Source organism: Crocodylus siamensis, chromosome 2, assembly GCF_052110815.1.
Source record: "Crocodylus siamensis isolate JL-2025a chromosome 2, ASM5211081v1, whole genome shotgun sequence".
Lineage (NCBI taxonomy): Eukaryota > Metazoa > Chordata > Crocodylia > Crocodylidae > Crocodylus > Crocodylus siamensis.
In genome coordinates, this window is record NC_143396.1 from 291,209,971 (window position 1) to 291,230,916 (window position 20,946).

The window sequence follows — 20,946 nt, forward strand, 5'->3', positions numbered from 1 at the left end:
GCCTTCCTAGTCCAGTCACTCCCATGCTTCTCCTGGAAACAGAGGCACATGGGACAGTTCCAACTGCCTGCCTCTATCCTTGGGGCTGGGAGGGATAATTCAGCATGAGGCACTTCCCACTTTAGGCTTATCATAGCCCAAATGGAGCAGGAATGCATGTACGTGCCACAGCCCTTCCAGGTTGGCTTTGCAGCAGGCACACAAGGCAGTTTTATTTGGAAGCAACAGAACTGGGTTGAGAAGCATGGAGATGCTCAGAAGCAGCATTGACGGTGGTTTTCAACTGGGGCTACGTCTACATTCAAAAAAAAAAAAAAAGTGATCAAGGGATGCCCTGTCCCTGAGCCAGAGAGCCCCTGGTGTGCTCAGTGTGCTTCCAGCCAGGGGTAGCAGCTTGCTCAATATAAGCAGGTGATGATCTGCTTGTTCACTACCTGGTGGCTGGCTGCCATAATAGCACCTGCTACCACAGGCAGCTACCATAGAATTGCTGGGTCCATCCTTTTTTTGCATCTCTCTCTCACATGGGTGTACAAAACCAGTATAGATTACGTCAGTGTAAATATGTAGTCTGTCCAGCCTCCTATTTGTGCTGACCCTTTAATAGAGTGAATTTGTATGCCAATACTGAAAGGTTGGACCCAGATACACTCCATACACAATAAAATCTTAGCTTTATTTTTGAAAACTGTAACAATAAACAAGATACAAATTTCAGTGAAAATGAAATACAGCATAAAACAACACAGCAGCCATTCAACAAAGCTGGGAAAATCCCACTGTACTTATGGAATTGATATAAATATAACTACACAGTTGTACATATTTTTATACAATAAGAAGGGCCCAGAATGTCACAATAACCAAATCAAACTTTTTAGGCACTAATATTTGTTTGGGAAATGCATAGTAGGCAGGACAACATTTTTTTAAGGCTGCATTATTCAAACTACTTAGATTTCAGGTGAATTATGTCTAGTTGCAGCTACTTTTAGGTATAGTGTATCAGCTATTTAAATATCAAATTAAATATTCATTATTTAATGGCTTGAAGTATTGCAGCTAAAAGAGCAATACAATAAAATGCCTAATCAGTTGAGAGAAGCTAAGTAGCAGGGTTGGAAAATGAATTTTCTCGTTTGGCAGAGGTTCAGGCTGCCTTGGATGTTGATGCATGTATTTGTTGTGGTAACATTTCGTAACTTTTGTCAATGTGCTTATATATAGACTGCTTTGTAAATCTGTGCAATACATGAGAAAACATGGTTCATAGCATCCCTTACTGTAAAAGTAGTAAAATGAGCAGTCTTCAGTGGTCATAGGCTGTATCTTCAAATCTAGGATTGATTAATTCTCAACAGTATAAACAATTTAATACAGGTAAAAATAAATACTAACTTGATACAATGATCCTTTATTTTTGCACAAAATAACATTAAACACTTCCACTGTTGTTGTCATTATTAACGGTATATCACTAACTTTAACTGGGAAATAGATGGGAAGCAACAACAGTTTCTACAACTGGATGCAAAGTAATACTGAATTGCTCTTCAAGCTATGAGGCAGTAATCAGTAAAAAAAAAATTAGCACATGGTGAGATTTGTGATAGGCTATTTCCCCATTACCTCCACTTATTAGGCATTGTCTTTACTCTCCCTTGGGTATCCTCTGCAGCCACAAGAGGGAGCCTTGATTACTCTCTTGACCATGCTTGCCAAAACAGTTCAAGCCTGAAAATGCAAATCTAGTATATTTTATGGCATGGAAAGTACCATGATTTTAAAGACAATTATGACATTTACATATTTGGGAGAAAAGGAATACTTGGCTTGGTAGCTGCCACCATTTTATTTAAATTTAACAGTATGTGCTTTGAATTGAATTTCCATATCTTTGACATATGGAATGGGCTTTGAGAATTGATTTTCCATATCTTTTAATTGCAAAGATTCTTTCACACCTACTTTGTCAAAAAGCTCTACTTTGAAAGCAATACACTCCATGATGCAGATGGTAGTCGCACATCAATATTGGCCTATTTGCTGATTAGAAGTACTGAAACACCGGCTAAAAATATTTTGAAAATTATTTTTGTTCATGCAGGTAGCTGCTTGACTACATTACCTGTTTGCAACTGTACAGTAAGAAAACTGTCACTGAGTTTCAGAATATTTCTGTGTATGTTAACTCCTGTGAACAATATATTTCAACTTCTGTAAAATATTTCATTTGGCATTTTAAAATACTACTTTGAGTTATTAAAAATTTAAATCGGATGCAGGAGGAAGAACTTGGTTATTATAGGTCTGTCAAAAATTTGTTTTTCATTAGACAATGAAAAAATCTGCATTGTGCTGAATACCAGGGAATGAGAGTCTTAACCTGATTTAGGAGAAAATTTCCAATGGCTGTCTATACATCTAATCACAAATAACATCACTTTTACTCATGTGGTGCAATAAGAAAATAATACATTAACTTTGAATAATTTATGCTATATATTGTCATGACCAAAAATCACAACATATGTGTTTGAGTTGATCTAAATCTTGTACCAGATAAAATTTAGTTATGAAAATTATTTACAATTTTATAGTACTTTACTACATTTCTTATTCAGTAAAGCTGAGTTTAGCCCATAAAATCTAGATTTCTTTGGATGCACTAGGAAGTGAAATTCCTAAACAAAATATATTTCCAAGCTCAAAATTCTCTTATGATAATTATATTCCAGAATGTATTAAGATGTTCATTTTTACGGTACTATGATAGTAGTAGTATTAAACTATAAACTTAAATATTTTCTGTAAGGTTGGGGGGGGAAAACCCTTTCAGCTGCAGAATTAAAATTGACCTAATTAATTTTTTTTTAATAGGCAATAAATAATGCTAGTAATCCTTAATACAGTAATTCTTGTCATTCTACATTTATGGTTTTAATTTTGTAGTTAGAATGGATTCTTATTTTAACACCAGCCTTCTAAATTAATCAACGTGCAACTTAGATTGGCTCTGAAGTTCATGTTGCTTTATGTTTAGAAAATGGAATATTTGACTAGCAGCAATGCTTGCCTTCTGTCTGCTAATGGCACATTCAGTCAAATGAACAGTAATAATGGAGTTAAGAAAAAGACTTGTTGTCAAGCCTTGAATGAGTAATAGGACAGTCCTCACATCCCACACTCTTTCTAAGGTGAAAAATACTTTGGATAAATGCCTTTTGAGATGAGTAGGAAGAATCTGTTCTTGATGGTGGAATTCTCAAAACTAATCAGTGTTGTCAGAATTGCATTAGTTAATTTTCCCTTCCTATTTAGGACACTCCAGAGATACAATAATGCAAAAGCTATTATAGTAAATGTTCAACAGCAGGTTTTGCTGTTAAAAAATATATTAACTTGTGAACTATTCTGTCTTGTGATTTGAGTTCAGCTTGTCTGAAAAACAGCAGGGATCAATTCTGAAAAGTGTTGAAAAATTGTGTATAACTGTAAAATGTTAAATATTTAATAGGAAATTGTGCTTAAGAAATTCTTTCAAAATTGGCAGCAAGTTTCAGGTGTTAACCATTACCACCTGAAGAAGTAAGTTAAATAACTGTCATGGTAATTTGATGGAATGAGACATATTTTAGAAAAATAGTCATATAAATATGTGAATAATTATCCACAGTTTTCATTAACTCTTTCATGTGATTCACTTGCAAGCTTAAATAAAAACTGAAGTTGGATAATGGGTAGGCATCAGCAGTGGGAAGCTATGGTCTTTGTAGGAACCATATTTCATTGTGTCTCACCACTGCCGCTGGGTTGGTGTATCCCGCAATGATGAATGTGTCCTCCAGACATAGCTCAGGACTTTCCAGAAGTTCTTCCAGCAAGTTTATTTCTCTCATGATAGACATTTCATTGATGACCCCTTGGAAGCTCCTGTATCAATCAAGTTTAAATTGAAGTCTACTCTATAATAGATGTATTCCTTGGAGACCCCCTAATTCCAGAAGCTTATCTCCCTTTCCCAGTTCTGTGGTGATTCTTAGATGATACCACTCCTGATCTGTAGGTTCTGGCTGCTATAGTTTTGCTTAAATTAATATTTAGACTTGTCAGCTGTAATGTCTCCCATTGTACTACCATATGAGAGAAACTGGATGAGGAGTGGAATATAACTGCTACTAATTTACTTTAAAAAAAAAAAAAAGTCAAGTACCTTGTAACCTCAGCCCCAAACTGTAGAATGTGAAATGGATATTTTCCAAATACCTAAGTATCTAAAACAGAAGTATTTAACACAGACATTGAGCCCTGAGGTCCACTTATTAGGTTTTAGTATTTGAATTGAAATATGTGGCTAGAATGGAACTTGTGCCACTTATGCTTTTATTTGAACAAGATTAAAATGTTTCTTACCTACTGTACACAATAGTAGGAGGCCACTCTTCAATGACTATGTTGGGATCCGACGGCTGAGGTGGTTGCCCCTGCAATTGTTCAGGCAAGTAGTATGCTACTGTCACAGAACGTGTGATCTCAGATCGATATTCATTTGTGTGCACTATAGTCACAATAGGTATAGTTAAGCCAAGGTACAGACCTGAAGAGAAATATATGACCATTATGTTGGAGAACTGAAGGTTGAACTCTTGTATTCTATATGCGTGAATTTTTAACCTGTGCTAAATAAACTAAACTCACTTTTTAATGAATCAAAGCATCATGCAACAGGCAAGGTCCTTTAGCAGAATGGAATTCAGTAGGCTTTAAAAATGGCAGCATGGTATGGATGGTTGGAGGCTGTCGGTATCATCCTGTGCTTTGAAATGCAGTACCAATGTCAAACCCTGTGTTCTGAGAGCTGCCCTCCCCTTAAAGCTGAACACTTGGCTCTTACCAAGTTTAATTTGGCAAGTTTGCACGTATCTTACATGCTTGGGTTTTTTGTGTTTTTAACCCAGCCGCATGCAAAATTTTGTATATCTAGGAACAAGAAATGCAGGTCATTCCTACAGAATGGGGACTGCACCTTGGAAAGTAGTGGCTTAGGAAAGGATTTACTGGTTTGAGTTACTGAGCAGCTCGCCGTGTGTTCCAAATACCATGCTGTGGGAGAAGAAAGAGGGGTAGTGCAACCTTTGAAAGTATGAATGCAGGAATAGTGAGAGAAATAGATGATGTTACTTCTGTATGAAGCACTGAGATGGGTACTGTAATACTGTAGACTGTTCTGATTTTTTTTAGAAATTTGGAGAAAGTTTGGGAAAGAGCCCAGAAAAATTATTTTAGGGTTGGAGATGATGCCTCAGTGGGAGAAGCTTGGTGCCAAATCTGCTTAGCTTTTCAGGGGAAAAAGAGAGACAAAGGACTTGATTGCAGCACAGGAGTAACTTCCCAGAAAAGTGAGTACTGAAGGGCATTTTAATCTAGTGGAGAGAGAGGCATAACAAGAACTGAAGTCTCAGAGTTGAAACTAAACAAATTCAAACAGGAAATTAGTGTTCATCTTGAGATTGGATGGCCCGTCTGGAAGATGCACTTTAAGCAAATAAGTAATTGGTATCAGTATAGATGTACCTACGTGGAATTTAATGGTTGGACTTGATGATCCAATATTTTTTTTGGGCCTTGCACTCTTAATTGTCTTCAAACACTCTATGAACTCTGTTCTATTAATTAGAAACATCTATTTGATAATTTCTGTATTAAATAGAAATAATACCAGATACCCATTTAAAATTGTTTTAAAAGTATTTTTTTTAGTTTTGGCAAATTTCGAAGTGCCAGGCAGTGTACAAAAACAGGCAGTCCAGCCTCAAACAGCATGTCATTGATAAGGTGTTGCAGAATCACTTGACTGTGGTGGTGGTAGTCTGATCTGTTTGACTATTTTGACTGGATTGGTGGTCTAGCTGGGAACTGAATGATCTCTGGAGAGTTGTGTATTTAGAAGCGATTGGCGTAGATCATCTTAAAATTCATGGGAAGGGCTGCTTTCTTATTCTGATGCAGAAGAGTTACCCGCAGTTACCTGAAGAGTTCTGCTCACAAATGTATTTCATAAGCTTCATAAATCCCAGGCATATACTCTGTTCATACTGTTCTTCTTTCATTGTAATACAAGCCCATTTGGCTTTTCCATACTGACGTTTTTCGTAAAGCAGCTCTCCATGCTGCAAACAAAGCCAGACAATGAACTGATATTTTAGTTTGACATTAAGCTACAGGAAAGGTAGTTTATCAGCCGAAAGCACCGGTGTTTTCTTTTAAGTCAAATGGTTTGCTCACCTTGCAAGGAAAACAGCAAATCCGTATAAGGGCAGAACAGTGAAAAGAACAACTAGTGACTTGCATTAAGCTGCATCTTGCGAGATATGTAAAAATGTGACAGTTTTACTGCTGAGTCTGTCTTGGTCATAACTGATTTTTTTTAACGGATGTTTTGAGGTTCTAGTGGCCTTTATAGTATCCTATTAAATAGATGCTCATTAAAAAAAACCACTGCCCTGCTTGTGTACAGAATGAGACTGGAGTCCCATGGAAAGGTAGTTTGTGGTCATGTTATTTGTTACTGTCTCATAATATATGAGGGGTGTGAATTAAGTTTAAATGGGAAACCTTAATTCTGGAATTTCCAAACCAGCTGCTTAACTTTGCAACTCTAATGTTTATGTTTTGCAAGTTTCCCTAGTTTGTTTTTTCCCAAAACCAGTTGCATTATCTTCAAACTCATATGAGTGATTCATAGATTCAAAGAAGTAGAGAATATCACAGGCCTTGTTAACCTGTTGAAACGGTTGTAATGAATTGTGTGCAGTGAACAGTTATTCTTTTGCTGTTTTTAATATTTTTAAGGCATTTAACAGATCACCAACCTGAGTAGGTATTTTAATTGGCTACCCAGCAGGCCTTCTGTTTTCCTTTAGTTTTGTCTTGTGTCATTTTTCTTCATCCATTAACTCTCTTAAATAATTATCCATCTTGTTTTGTGCTCCAAGCCTTAATATGATGTGTAGTTCTCCTTCTCAGTGTATAGTGTAGATTGCCATTTCCTTTTTCTTTTACAGGCAGAAATGGATTAGATCCATGGCTGGACTAGATCCAGCCAAGAATTGGATCTGGCCCACGGTGCTGGGGATTTGTGGCATAGGGTGTCACCTGATGTGTGTCACCAATCCCCTCTGCAGTACTCCAGCCCACCCTGCTTTCTGCCCAGGGCTGTTCTCTTGTGAGGATGTAGAGGGGATTGGCAGTCTGCCATTCTGACAGGGTGCCATCCCCTGCTTTAAACTGTAAAAGCTGTCAAAATTTACATTTGGGATAGCAGATGAAGATGCTTTATTCTTTGAGATCAGCTTCAATATTACATGGTTCACTAGCTGGAGTTCATTAGCTTGAAATAGGACAGTGACTTTCTGCCTGTTTCTGCTTCACTGTTACTAGTTCTTACAAGACAGTTTGGAACCCAGATCTTTATTGGTTCTGCTGCTCAAATGTTTTCACTCTTTGGTGTTGTCAGTGCTGGCATAGAAGTTGTGGGGAAAATTTTATGGAAAATAAGTTACTTTTTTAACTGCTTTCTATATGAAGGTGCTTAAGACACAGCTGTAGTTGCTGCAGTATAACACTAGATGACAAGGTCTTGATGGATCTAAAGAGGTTGCCTGTGTTTGTTTAAATTAGAACCTGAATTTCTTAAATTTATCTTCTACACATGGCTCGTGGAAGTGGTTATGAGTATCCTTTCATACTAGATATGACAGGTATAGACAGACAGGCACAAGTATTTGTTAACCCTTCCTTTTTGGAAAGGGGAGAACCTTTCTGACTCTCACAAATATGAATTGAAAGAGGATCAAAGTGCCCAACCACTGTGAGAAGGGCTTGTGTTTTCAAAATGCCAGGCTGAGAAACCACATCATTAAGGCTCATTAAAACCACGAGTCAGAAGATCTGGCTACTAAAGTTACAATAGGAGTTTGGAGCATATTTTCCTTTTACTTGTTTTTGAAAGAGATTATTCATAATTCTGAATTCACAGCGGGGGGGAAAAGAACGCTGAGCTTGGACCTTGGTGTATAAAGCCAATGTGACTTTCAATCAGTTTGAAAAAGGCAATGTGGAAAATATGCTTTCAGATTTTTCTTGTAATTTATATAGACTTTTGGCCATGGATGCAGGGTGTTCACATGCAAAGTTTGTTTTTAGATTTACCTAATGTACGTTCTGCATATATTGACACCACTCACTTGTGTGCTCTCCTCTCTTTTTTTAACTTTTTGGGGAGTGTTGGGGGCAGTCTTGTTTCCTCAAGATTTCAGTTACTTCTTTTGTCTTGCAGTACATAAGCAGCTTAACTTTTCTGTTTGTGTACTCACTTCAGATATTCAAATATATAAGCTACTAAAGTACCAGTAAAGAAGCATGTTACCTTTTCTTTGTGCTGGATCAATGTAAACGGGACATGCTCTCTCTGTTGAGGGTGGTTGTTTCTGGTAAGTTGCTGGATTGGCTCTGCCATATCTGCAATGAGATGATCATAAAATCATAGATAATGAGGGTTGAAGGGACCTCAGGAGGTCACATCTAGTCCAACCGCCTGCTCAAAGCAGGACCAGCCCCAACTGCGTCATCCCGGCCAAGGCTTTGTCTACCTGGGTCTTAAAAACCTCCAAGATGGGGATTCCCCCACCTCTCTGGGTGACCTGGACCAGTATTTTACTCTCCTCTTCACGAGAGAGTTTCTCCTAATATCCAACCTAAACTTTCCTTGCTGCAAGTTGAGACCATTGTTCCTTGTTCTGTCATCTGCCACCACTGAGAAGAGTCTAGCTCCATCCTCTTTCAAACAACTCTTCAGGGAATTGAAGACTGCTATTAAATCCCCCTTTTCTGCAGACTAACAGCCCCAGCTCCCTCAGCCTCTCCTCACAAGTCATGTGTCCCAGCCTCCTAACCATTTTCATTGCCCTATGCTGGACTCTCCAATTTGTCCAATTTCTGTAGTGGGGGGCCCAAAACTGGACACAGGGCTCCAGATGTGGCCTTACCAGTGCTGAACAGAGGGGAATAATCACTTCCCTTAATCTGCTTGCAGTGCTCCTAACAGTGCAGCCCAGAATGCTGTTAGCCTTCTTGGCAACAAGGGCACACTGTTGGCTCACCTTCAACTTCTTGTCCATTGTGACCCCCAGGTCCTTTTCTGCAGAGCTGCTGCCCAGCCTGCACTGGTGCTTGGGATTGTTTTGTCCTACATGCAGGACTTTGCACTTGTCCTTATTGAACCTCATGAGATTTCTTTTGGCCCAGTCCTCCAGTTTGTCTAGGTCTGTCTTAATCCTAGCTCTACTCTCCAGCATATCTACGACTTCTCCCAACTTAGTATTATCTTCAGACTTGCTGAGGGTGCACTCCATCCCATCTTCCAGGTTATTGGTGTAGGCATTGAACAAAACCAGCCCCTGGACCAACCCCTGGGGCACTCCCACTTGATATTGACTGCTAAATAGCCATCTGAGCCTGATAATACAGCCAGTTTTCTATCTACCTTACAGTCAATTCATCCAGCCCATACTTCCTTAGCTTGTGAGAACGCTGTGGGAGGCCGTATCAAAAGCCTGGCTAAAATTAAGCTATACCACATCCACTGGTCTCCTTGCATCCGTAGACCCAGTCATATTATCATAGAAGGCAATCAGGTTGGTCAGGCATGACTTGCCCTTGGTGAGTCTATGCTGACTGCTCCTAATTACCACCTTTTCCTCTAAGTACTTCGAGATGGATTCCTTGGGGATCTGCTGCATCGTTTTTCCAGGGACTGAGGTGAGGCTGACTGGCCTGTAGTCCCTTGGATCCTCCTTCTTCCCTTTCTTAATGGGCACTATATTTGCCCTTTTGCAATCATCCAGGACTTCTGCCAGTCACAAGTTTTTTTTCCCAAAAATTATGCCCAGCAGCTCTACAGTCATAGATTTCATAGACATCAGGGCTGGAAGGGACCTCGGGAGATCATCAAGTCCAGCCCCCCTGCCCAAAGGGCAGGAAGTCAGCTGGGGTCATAGGATCCCAGCAAGATAAGCATCCAATTTACTCTTGAAGGTGTTCAGTGTAGGTGCTTGAACCACCTCCGCTGGCAGACTGTTCCAGACCTTGGGGGCTCGGACAGGAAAGAAATTCTTCCTTATGTCCAGCCTGAAACGGTCTTGCAGGAGTTTGTGACCGTTCGACCTTGTCATCCCTTGGGGCGCTCTGGTGAACAAAGGTTCCCCCAGATCCTGGTGGTCACCCCTGATAAACTTATAGGTGGCCATCAGATCACCCCTGAGCCTACGCTTTTCCAGGCTAAAGAGTCCCGTGGCTCTCAGCCTATCATCGTAAGATCTGTTTTCCTGACCTCTGATCATGCGCGTGGCTCTCCTCTGGACTCTCTCAAGCTTCTCCACATCCTTTTTGAATTGTGGAGCCCAAAACTGGACGCAGTACTCCAGCTGTGGCCTCACCAAGGCCGAGTACAAGGGGAGAATGACGTCCCGGGATTTGCTCGAGAAGCATCTATGGATGCAAGCCAGCGTTTTGGATGCTTTACTAGCCGCAGCATCGCATTGCAGGCTCATGTTCATCTTGTGGTCAATGATGACCCCCAAGTCTCTTTCTTCTGTAGTGCTAACCAACGTAGCACTGCCGAGCCTATAAGGGTGCTGCAGGTTTTTCCTCCCAAGGTGGAGAACCTTGCATTTTTCGGTGTTAAACACCATGAGGTTCTTGTCCGCCCATTTGCTGAGCTTGTCCAGGTCAGCCTGGATCACCCGCCTATCTTCTAGCGTGGATGCTTTGCCCCAAAGTTTGGTGTCATCGGTGAACTTGGCCAGTCCACTCCTGACTCCAATGTCCACATCAGCCAAGTCCCTCAGCACCTTTGGGTGCATCACATCTGGCCCTGTGAACTTGTACACATCCAACTTTTCAAAACACATGTTTCTCTCACTTTACGCAGGTTCTGTATGTGCAAATTCACTCTTATACAATGACCCTTTTTATATCAAAAATTCATTATATGCGAGGTAAGTTTGCTCTTTTGTGATAGGTGTGGTGGAATCCTGCAGTCAGCTGTTTTGTGCGGTGCATTGTGGGAGTGACGTGCACCAAAATATAGTCTCCCGTGTGGATCTGTGTTCCTCGCTCATTGTCTGTGAGACGTGTTTCTGTAGTTGCCATCCCCATTATGGCCTCTAAGCATCCCGCTAGCTTATCTCCTACCCCTCTCCCTGGTTCATCAGTGAAACTCAAGAAAACTTCACTAACACTGGGGACAAAAGTGCTCCCTTTGATCTGCATTGGGATTACCTCCCTTTGGGCTTGGAGGATCATCTCCTCAAGGAGTGACCACTGTCCTTGGACACCTGGCTCCCCTGCCCTCTGGGACTTCAGTGCTTCCCTGACTATTCTCCTTAGCTCATTGAAGTTTGCCCTCCTGAAATCTAGGATGCAGTTCAACAAAGACAAGTACAAGGTGCTGCACCCAGGGAGTGGGAATCACCAGCATGTTTACAGGCTGGGGGATGACCTCAGCCGAACAGCGGCAGAAAGATCTTGGAGTCATTGTTTTCTCCAAGATGAATATGGGTCGTCAATGTGACAAAGTAATTAGCAGAGCTGACCACGCATTAGTAGGTGCATCACGATACTCCCCCTCCATGTGGTGCACTGGTCATGCTGCAGCTAGAGTACTGCATCCAATTTTGAGTGCCGCAATTCAAGAAGGATGCGGACAACCTTGAGAGGGTCCAGAGGAGGGCTACTCATACGTTTAGAGACCTGCAGGGAAAGTCCTCTGAGGAAAGGCTGAGGATCCTGGATGTTTTCAGCCTCCACAAGAGAAGGCTGAAGAGTGATCTTGTGGCAGTATACAAATTCACCGGGGGGGCAGCAGGGAGTAGGAGATGCTCTGTTTACCAGAGCACCCTTTGGAATAGCCAGCAGCAACGGCCACAAGCTGATGGAGAGTAGATTTAGGTTGGAGGCAAAGATCTTGTTGAAGAGTTCTGCCTTCTCTCGCGCGTCTGTCACCAACTGCCCTGCCCTGCCCTGCCCTGCCCCCCTGCCCCGTGGGGGTCCAGTGTTACCCCGAGACTTCTTCTTGCTACCTATATACTTTTTGTTATCCTTAATCCCAGAAGCTAATCTAAGCTCCAGTGCTGCTTTAGCCTTCCTCACCAAATCCCTACAAGCTCGGGTCAAGGAGGTGTACTCCTCCATAGTTGTTTGTCCAAGTTTACACTTGTAAGCTTTCTTTTTGTGTGTTAGCTCACTGAAGAGTTCCCTGCTAAGCCAGTCTGCCATACTTACTAGTCTTCCTCTTCATCGGGATGGCTTGTTCCTGCGTGTTCAGTAAGGCTTCATTAAAATACAACCAAGTCTCCTGGACTTTTTTTCCCCTTAGATGGGCCTCCCAAGGTATCCTGCCCATGAGTTCCCTTTGTGAGTTGAAGTCTGTTTTTCTCAAGTCCAGGTCCTCCCTCTGCTTCTCTCCGTCCTTTCTTTTCCTCAGAACTCAGTCCACATTGGTTGTGTGGGCTGTGGCCATGCCTAGGAGGCTTTTGCTCGCCTGCTTCATAGCGCCTGGCCATCTGACTCTGAAGGAATGAGCTGCAATTTATCCACAGGATAAAAGGGGGAAGGGGTCACCATCTGTCATTTGCCTCATGATAACTACTCCTGCCACACGCTCTTGCCCCATGGTTAATTTTATACTTGTAGCCCTGCTAAGCTACTGTGCTTTAGCTGTTGTTTGCTATGGGTAAGAGCATGTGTGTGGGCAGCTGTGGAGCAGGTGACACGAGATAGTCCCACTGTCTTCTGCTCCTGGTGAATTGTTGAATTGTCCCTACCTCAAAATACAACGCATTTGAAGAAACCCTTGAAGAGAGAACAGTATTTTTTAACGTGTCCCCTCCGAATCGGTCTTTCCTTCAGTTCTGGCTTCTGGAGTTGTACTGCTAGAGATTTCCTGTTGGTGAAGGACCTGAGCGTGGGCTGTGGCTGCCCCATTCTTGTCTTTTGTTACCGGGGGCACGGAGGAATTTCTGGTGCTGTTGTGGCCTGATCAGACACTGCTATTCAAAAGAGCTATGCAGTGAGGGGAGGCACGTGCATGGCAGGAACGGGAACTGGCTGACACATCCTTAAGAGCCATAGTTACTGGAAAGGAAGTGACCATTTGATTTTCAGTATGTGGATTCTTATTAGTAAGAGTTAGTTATGTTGCAGACCACAATTTTAAATGCCTGTAGTAAAACTAGCTGTTCTCAGTCTTTTCAGTAGTTTCCTTGCATGCTATTCAGTGAAGTTAATGCATGCCTTAAGATGTGTTTTCATGTGTGACTTGCATTTGTCATCTTCACTGATGGGAACTCTGTTACTGAAAATGTTTAATATTAATTCGCTAAGATTCACCTTTGTTTTGAACCTCAAGTTTTGTTAATTAAAATATCAAATCGTACTTGCCATCTGAGGCTGATTTACAATGTGTTAGTTGGCAGTAAAGCTTAATATTAAAGCAGATGGATTTCAAAGCTAAATTATAGCTATGCATGTTATGCCATACTGAATAATTACAGTACCCTCAATTGACTGTCTTGTGAGTGTAGGAAGGAAACTTAATTAGGATAAGGCTTTCAATATATTGGAAGTGGCCTCTAGAAAAAGGTTGAAGGAGACATTCTTTGTAAGCCCTATTTTTTCACTCCTTTCAAATGTTTGTTTTTTAAAGTGAAAGAGTGAGTGGTTAAAAAACCCCCAAACAATTCCTTGTTTTTCATTGAAATGTAGCATGTTTCATTGGCAGTGGCAGCAATCCCTTATGGTCAAGGTTGATCACTCCCACGGGTGAAGCAAAGGGTTGTAAATGAGTCCGTTGATGGCTACGAAGGTTGATCCTAGAGCTGCGGGCCCTCTGGCAAATCCCACAGGTGGTGGTTAAAGGGAGGGCTGGACCACAGATTACTCTTTCTTGTTTTCTTTCCTTCCTTCCTTCCATTTCTATCATTTTTCTGCCTCGAGGGCGAGACGGTTTTTCTCACAAGGCGTCACCATGTAGCCCTGTCTTGGGCTAGTTTTTCCCAATTTGTGGTGTCAGTGCCACACTTAATATTCTCATTTAGGGTGTCCTTGAAACATTTCCTATGGCCTCTGCATGTCCTTTTGTCCTTGACTTAGTAGGGAGTATAGCAGTTGCTTTGGTAAGTGTACATCAGATGTGCACACAACGCCCCCTCCACCACAGCTGATGTTGAATAATCAGCGCTTCCATACTGGTGGTGTTGGTGTCGGTAAGGACACTGGCATTTGTGTGATGAATGATCCTCCCACTTTATGCCAAGGATCTTTCAGAGATAGCACTGGCAATGGTGTTCCTGGCTTTTTAGGTGGTCCCTAGGTCACCCAAGCTTCACAGCTGCAGAGAAGAGTTGGGATTACCACAGCCTTATATAGTAGGAGTTTTGTTCGAGCTGGGAGCTAAAATAAAATTTTTAGAAAGTAAGCTAAGCCACTCCAGTTAGGGAACGATGAATTTACATGGATGTTGCTAAAATCAACAACCTTGCTTTTAAATATTTACACTTGTATTGGATGCGTTATTCTATGACAACTACTGTACAATATATCTAACAGTATGATTTACCTGGCATTATAGAAGAAGCAAGTCTTTAGAGGTACTTCAGTCAAAGAGTGTAGTGAGCGGATGCATCTGACAGCACTTGGTTTAGCATAGTTGGTATTACTAGCACGTACATTCATGAGATTTTTAGTGTCATAATGCATCTAATCAAAACTCATTTGAGGCTTTGTTAGGGAAGGGGCAGGAGGATGTCCATGCATATGCAGACCTAGGTAGGATTCATGAGTAGGAACCTTAAATAGTTTAGACCTTGGATGCTGCATCTTAGGATGAGCATGCTGCTTTTTATATTGTAATTGCATAAGTACCTTAGCTATTTTTTCTTAAATTTAGCAACCTGATGCTTCATAGGTGATCTTGATAAGTTTGGTTTGGGGACTTTTTAAAACTTAATGGGTAGTCTTTTTGTTGCTTCATTCTGACTTCCATCTCAGATGTATACTATATAAAGTTTCCTGCTTTTCAAAATAACTGCTAGCAAAGGAATTGTGTTTCAGAGGAAAGAAAGACTTAAGACCTTTCTTCATATAGTTCTAATCAATGTATTTCCTTCATCTTTGTATCTGTTCAGCTTTTGGCATAGCTCACTGGGTGCAGACTGGGCTGACTTGGGATCCAGCTACTGTTGACAGTAGTAAAGAATCTGCCACATAATGAAGACGTAACTTTATTTTAATAAATGGTATCCCTCTGATGTTACTTGTCTCCCATTGCTTTAGAGATGCTGCCAGGTCCTTCTTTGGCTTATTCTGCCTGTCTTTCTACAGTTTTAATGATAGTCTATCTTCTTTGGTGCATTTTTCATTTAGAGTCTCTGGAGAATCTGGACGTTCAAGTGTTTCTTAAATTCCAAATGCACAAACACTTTCTGTCATCTAAAGGCATCCTCATATCTTAAATGTTGCTTGTGGTCTGGTACAAAAGCATGTTCACTCCTACGCAGCATCGCAAAATCTTCTTTGTTGCTTTCAGATTGAGGGTGTACATGCAGTGTCAAGTAATAGGCAACAAAAGTAGTATTTTCGGAGTAATGGGTTGCTGTCTTGTATTTGTCCAGAGGAGCAGAATTTATCAGATTCAGTTGACTGCATCCAACAGGAAGCTTACTTCTGGACCATTTAATTTGGAGATCATGTTTTCTATGGAAATCCTTTTCATTCATTATTAATTTAAACATATTGAGGTCCATGTAAATACACACATGGCTATTAATGGGCTCCAAAGCCACGTAGGTGCTCGAGGTGGGGAAAAGGTGTGATGATCATGTTGAACTGGTACTCTACTTCAGAAAGCAGTCTTTCTGGAATGAAATGTTCATTTATCCCCAGAGGTAAACAATGCAGCAGCTTTACTCCCAGGTCTATAGACTACTGAGCCAATGTAAGTTTTCCAGCTTTTTCTGTAACGCTTTATTGCAATTTGGAATCTGAGGAGCTCCTGTTTTACCTGTACTGGGCTTTTTAGAAGGACAGATCCCTGCATTTTCTCTACCTCTGAGTTATGAGCATTTAAAGGGCATTAAATCTGGCATCATGACAGCTGACAATGGACAAGAATCAGTCACTTCCTTTGAACTTGGAAAGAAGAACTGAATAAAAAAGGGGGAAACTGCAGTATTCCTGAAACCTTGTGCTCTTCAAAATACAGCTATTAGAAACTTCTGCAGCCTGCCCTGCGCTTGACTTCAACTAAAGCATGTAAGGAAACAGTATTTATCTGCACACATGGATTGTATTCCTGATTCATCCTTTAACTAAGGCCAGATGCTTTCCCTGTCTTCCCTAGAATGGGAAAGATACCAAACAGCAAATTATACACCAGCTAATTTGGAGAACCTTTGAAAAAATAGCTGTATATGTGCTAAGTGCTTTGGGAAGCAGTGTATGAAAAATCAGGGGAGTCTGCAAGGATCATTCTTTCAAAACTTCAGTACAAATCTGTGGTTAAGAATTCAGTCAGGAATTATCATTGGTCCCTTTTATGTTTCATAGATTTCATAGACATTAGGGCTGGAAGGGACCTTGGGAGATCATCGAGTCCAGCCCCCTGCCCAAAGGGCAGGAAGTCAGCTGGGATCCCAGCAAGATAAGCATCCAATTTACTCTTGAAGGTGTTCAATGTAGGTGCTTGAACCACCTCCGCTGGCAGACTGTTCCAGACCTTGGGGGCTCGGACAGTAAAGAAATTCTTCCTTATGTCCAGCCTGAAGCGGTCTTGCAGGAGTTTGTGACCGTTCGACCTCGTCATCCCTTGGGGCGCTCTGGTGAACCGACGTTCCCCCAGATCCTGGTGGTCACCCCTGATAAACTTATAGGTGGCCATCAGATCACCCCTGAGCTACGCTTTTCCAGGCTAAAGAGTCCCACGGCTCTCAGCCTGTCATCGTAAGGTCTGTTTTCCTGACCTCTGATCATGCGCGTGGCTCTCCTCTGGACTCTCTCAAGCTTCTCCACATCCTTTTTGAATTGTGGAGCCCAAAACTGGACGCAGGACTCCAGCTGCGGCCTCACCAAGGCCGAGTACAAGGGGAGAATGACATCCCGGGATTTGCTCGAGAAGCATCTATGGATGCACGCCAGCATTTTGGTCGCTTTACTAGCCGCAGCATCGCATTGCAGGCTCATGTTCATCTTGTGGTCAATGATGACCTCCAAGTCTCTTTCTTCTGTAGTGCTAACCAACGTAGCACTGCCGAGCCTATAAGGGTGCTGCAGGTTTTTCCTCCCAAGGTGGAGAACCTTGCATTTATTGGTGTTAAACACCATGAGGTTCTCGTCTGCCCATTTGCTGAGCTTGTCCAGGTCAGCCTGGATCACCCGCCTATCTTCTGGCGTGGATACTTTGCCCCAAAGTTTGGTGTCATCGGCAAACTTGGCCAGTCCACTCCTGACTCCAATGTCCACATCGTTAATGAAGATGTTGAACAGGATGGGTCCCAGGACAGAGCCTTGAGGGACCCCACTGGTCACAGGGCACCATGATGAGTGACTGCCATCAATCACAACCCTCTGGGTCCGACCACGAAGCCAATTTCCCAGCCAGCGGATCGTGGTGGAGCCAAGGCCACAACTGGGCAGTTTGGCCAAGAGGTGATCATGGGATACCAGATCAAAAGCTTTTTTGAAGTCAAGATATATGACATCAACCTCTTCTCCCTTGTCCAGGTGATAGGTCACCTGGTCATAGAAGGAAATGAGATTGGTCAAACAAGACCCACCCGCAATAAACCCGTGCTGGCTGTCCCTTAGGATGTTAGCCTGGGCCAGTCCCTCAAGGATGGCCTCCTTAATAAACTTTTCCAAGATCTCCCCCAGGATAGAAGTCAGGCTAATGGGCCTGTAGTTAGCCGGATCCACTCTCCTCCCTTTCTTGAAGATCGGCACCACACTGGCCTTCTTCCAGTCTTCGGGCACTACACCAGAGCGCCAGGAGTTTTCAAAGACCCGTGCCAGGGGCTGGGCTATGATGCTGGGCTATGTTAACTAAGCCTTATTGTGAAAAGGTCTAATTTCTAAACTTTATGGCAAAAATGTCCCTTCTATATTTTATTCCAAACAGTGGGTCACTCTTACTAAAAACTGCACATTTCAGATTCCAGTATTTTAGGACATTGGCTGATGGCCATGGGGGGACATGAAAAGTGTGTGAAGAATTGAAGAGTAAATGTTTTCGCTCGATCTGAGCCTTCAAGAGGCCTACTAAATGGTGAAGAACGTCAAGAGGGATTTATTATTTACTCTCTCGCAACATAAGAACTAGGGGTCACAAAATGAAGCTAGTTGTTAGAAAGTTTAAAACTAACAAAAGGCTGTCCTTTTTCACCTAGCATAGCATCCAAATGTGGAACTTATTGCCACCAGATGAGGTGGAAGCTGGCAGTTTAGCTGGATTCAAAAAGGGTTGGACACATTGTTGGAGGAAAGGGGCATTGGTAGCTATTGAGCAGGTGGGTGAGGGGCACGGCCTCTGAATCAGAATTTTAAACAGTAAAGGCTGCGAGGGAGAGGGGAATGGTGGAAGAAAAATCCCTGCTCAGACCCAGGTCCTTTTCAGCATCCAGCCGCCCTCTCCCTCTGCGTCGTACAGGATACAGGGCAAGACATACTTATGAACTGACCTGTATATGGCAGCTCTTACATTCTTGAATCAAGTGAAAAGTAAGTGGAAAACATTAAAATAAACCTGTCAGATCTTCTGCATTTGGGCAGAGTCAACAGTTTGGCCTTTTCTGGTTTGCTGAACTTGGTCTTCCTTGGTTTTGTGCCTGCCTCTGCTGTTCTTTGTGAGGATTAAGCCTCTCTGGAGGGGGGGCACCTTTAAAAGAGACTCCTAGGGACGGGCTCAGTTGCTGAGACTCTTAACAGAATCCGCCCATCTTAGGGACAGCTCGCGTTCCTGGCACTAGCCCCTGGTGCTCAGCACCCCTATGCCAGAGCCTTTTCCCCATGGGGGTACTGCAGGGGCTCAGACTTCTGGCTGCAGCTCTCCCAGGGGCCCTGGATGGCTCAGATCTGACCCGAGGCTAGTGGCAGCCTCCCCCAGCCCCAGTCACCGGCCTGGCTCAGCCCCCAGCTGCTACCCCGCGCCCCGGCTCTTACCGTGGGGCACATCCACACGGTGCCCCCTGCCCACGCTCTGCCAGTAGTGGAGCAGCCGGTCCTGCTCCATGTCATTCTCGGGGCCGTCGGCGGTGCTAGAGCTGTCACCCTCCTCATCTAGCCTCTCCAGGTCTTCCAGTGTGAGCAGCGCCGGGGGCCCCAGCTCACTCACCACACCGCTCAGCTGACAGCCGCCCGCCTCCTCCCCCTGCTGCTGCTGCATCCTGGCTGCCTTGTGCTGTGCTCCTGCTGCTGTTTTATGGAGCCCCTGCCTTGCCCTTGCTTACATGCATCCTGGGCTTATTCCAAAGGGCTTCCCCGCCTCCGATGGGGCGGAGTTGAACTGGAGGGTTAGAGATGGGGCCTGGCATGCTGGGAACGACTGGAGGTGCTGGATGAACTGGGGGATGCCACCTTCCCCCAATCTCCTAGGTGCCCAGCTCCTGCCCTCTTCCCCTGCTTGCAGCTTCCCCTGGCCAGGAGGCTGCTGCTTTTCCATAAGTGTCGTGGCAAGCTGGAGTGCCCAGGCTGCTGATCCCTGCTCTGCCCTGCCCAGCCCCTGTTTCTGGGAAGGGGTGGGAAGGAACTGCTGGTGATTCAGGGTGAGGACAACACAAAGGCTGGAGTTAACAAAAGAAAGTTTCAGCCCAGCCTCAAGCCTTGCCAGCTAGCAAAGGTGGTGGGGGTTATTAAGAGGCAAGGATTTCTGTTGTCGGGGAGATCTTTTATTGGAGCAACTGTGGATCTAGTGTAAAGTTAGACAAGTCTTCCTGGGGTCTCTGATCACAGGGAGCCAGGCACAGCATAGTGAAAAGCAGTAGAGGAAAGGGGGTGAGAGAGATTCCCAGGGGAAGCAGGCATACAATTAGCAGAAGAAAAGAAGCTGATTGCTGACTAATAAAGAGATTTTAGGATGGGTAAACAACTGGCTGAAAGGGAGAAGGCAAGGGGTAGTACTGAAAGGAGAGACGTCAGACTGGCAGGCTGTGAGTGGCATTCCTTACAGATTAGTCTTGGCACCGGTCTTCTTTAATAAATAGTACCATTAATGCAGAGAGTGGAAGCTTACTGATGAAATGTGCTGGTGACAAAGCTTAGCCTCGGCATGAGCTAGATACAAAACTAGGAAGCATCCTGCACACAGGAGGATCAGGTTGTTATGCAAAAAAGAACTGTATGACTTGAGGACTGAAATAAAGGACGGAAAAATAGGACTAGGATAAAAGTACAAGGTCAGTAGTGCAAGGTGTTAAGTACAAGAGGATTAGTAGCAAGTATTTCTGTGGGAACTTGCGGGTTGATTAGTTGGAAACATGATGAGGAGGAGAGACATGGTCATTCTAATTGAGAAGTATTTACTGCCTTCATATAACACACTACTAAAACCCTGTTTGCAAGCTGCATGCTATTTAAGTCAGCCATTTTGAAACAGAATGATCTTAAATGTGTTGAAAAGGGTAACTAAGGACAATTGGGAAATAGCCTGCCTACCTAATGAGTGTGTGTATATATATTTTTAAAGAGGGTACAGTTAATCTTAAGTGATTAGTTCCTCAAACCAGCCAATCATTCCTTGCTCCAAAATAAATGTTATCTAGACTGACTGCTTTACAGACAAGCTATTAAATGAAAATTTTTAGATTTACTTCTGCTGTTTAAAAAAAAAAAAAAAAA

The 20,946-nt window shown here is 42.9% G+C and overlaps 2 protein-coding genes across 2 annotated transcripts in view; one reads left to right on the forward strand and one right to left on the reverse strand.

The window, feature by feature from the left end:
- Window positions 1-20,946, forward strand: part of FANCM (FA complementation group M) — a 94,644-nt gene that overhangs the window by 12,579 nt on the left and 61,119 nt on the right. The gene's annotated exons all lie outside the window — the stretch shown is intronic.
- On the reverse strand, window positions 669-19,803 carry LOC149872417 (heme-binding protein 1-like). The gene is made up of 5 exons (XM_090034427.1): window positions 19,273-19,803; window positions 8,429-8,520; window positions 6,029-6,170; window positions 4,414-4,597; window positions 669-3,933 (listed from the first exon to the last, which is right to left on the reverse strand). Exons 1-5 carry the CDS (start codon window positions 19,493-19,495, stop codon window positions 3,762-3,764), a joined length of 813 nt encoding a protein of 270 aa, XP_089890553.1. The 5' UTR covers window positions 19,496-19,803; the 3' UTR covers window positions 669-3,761.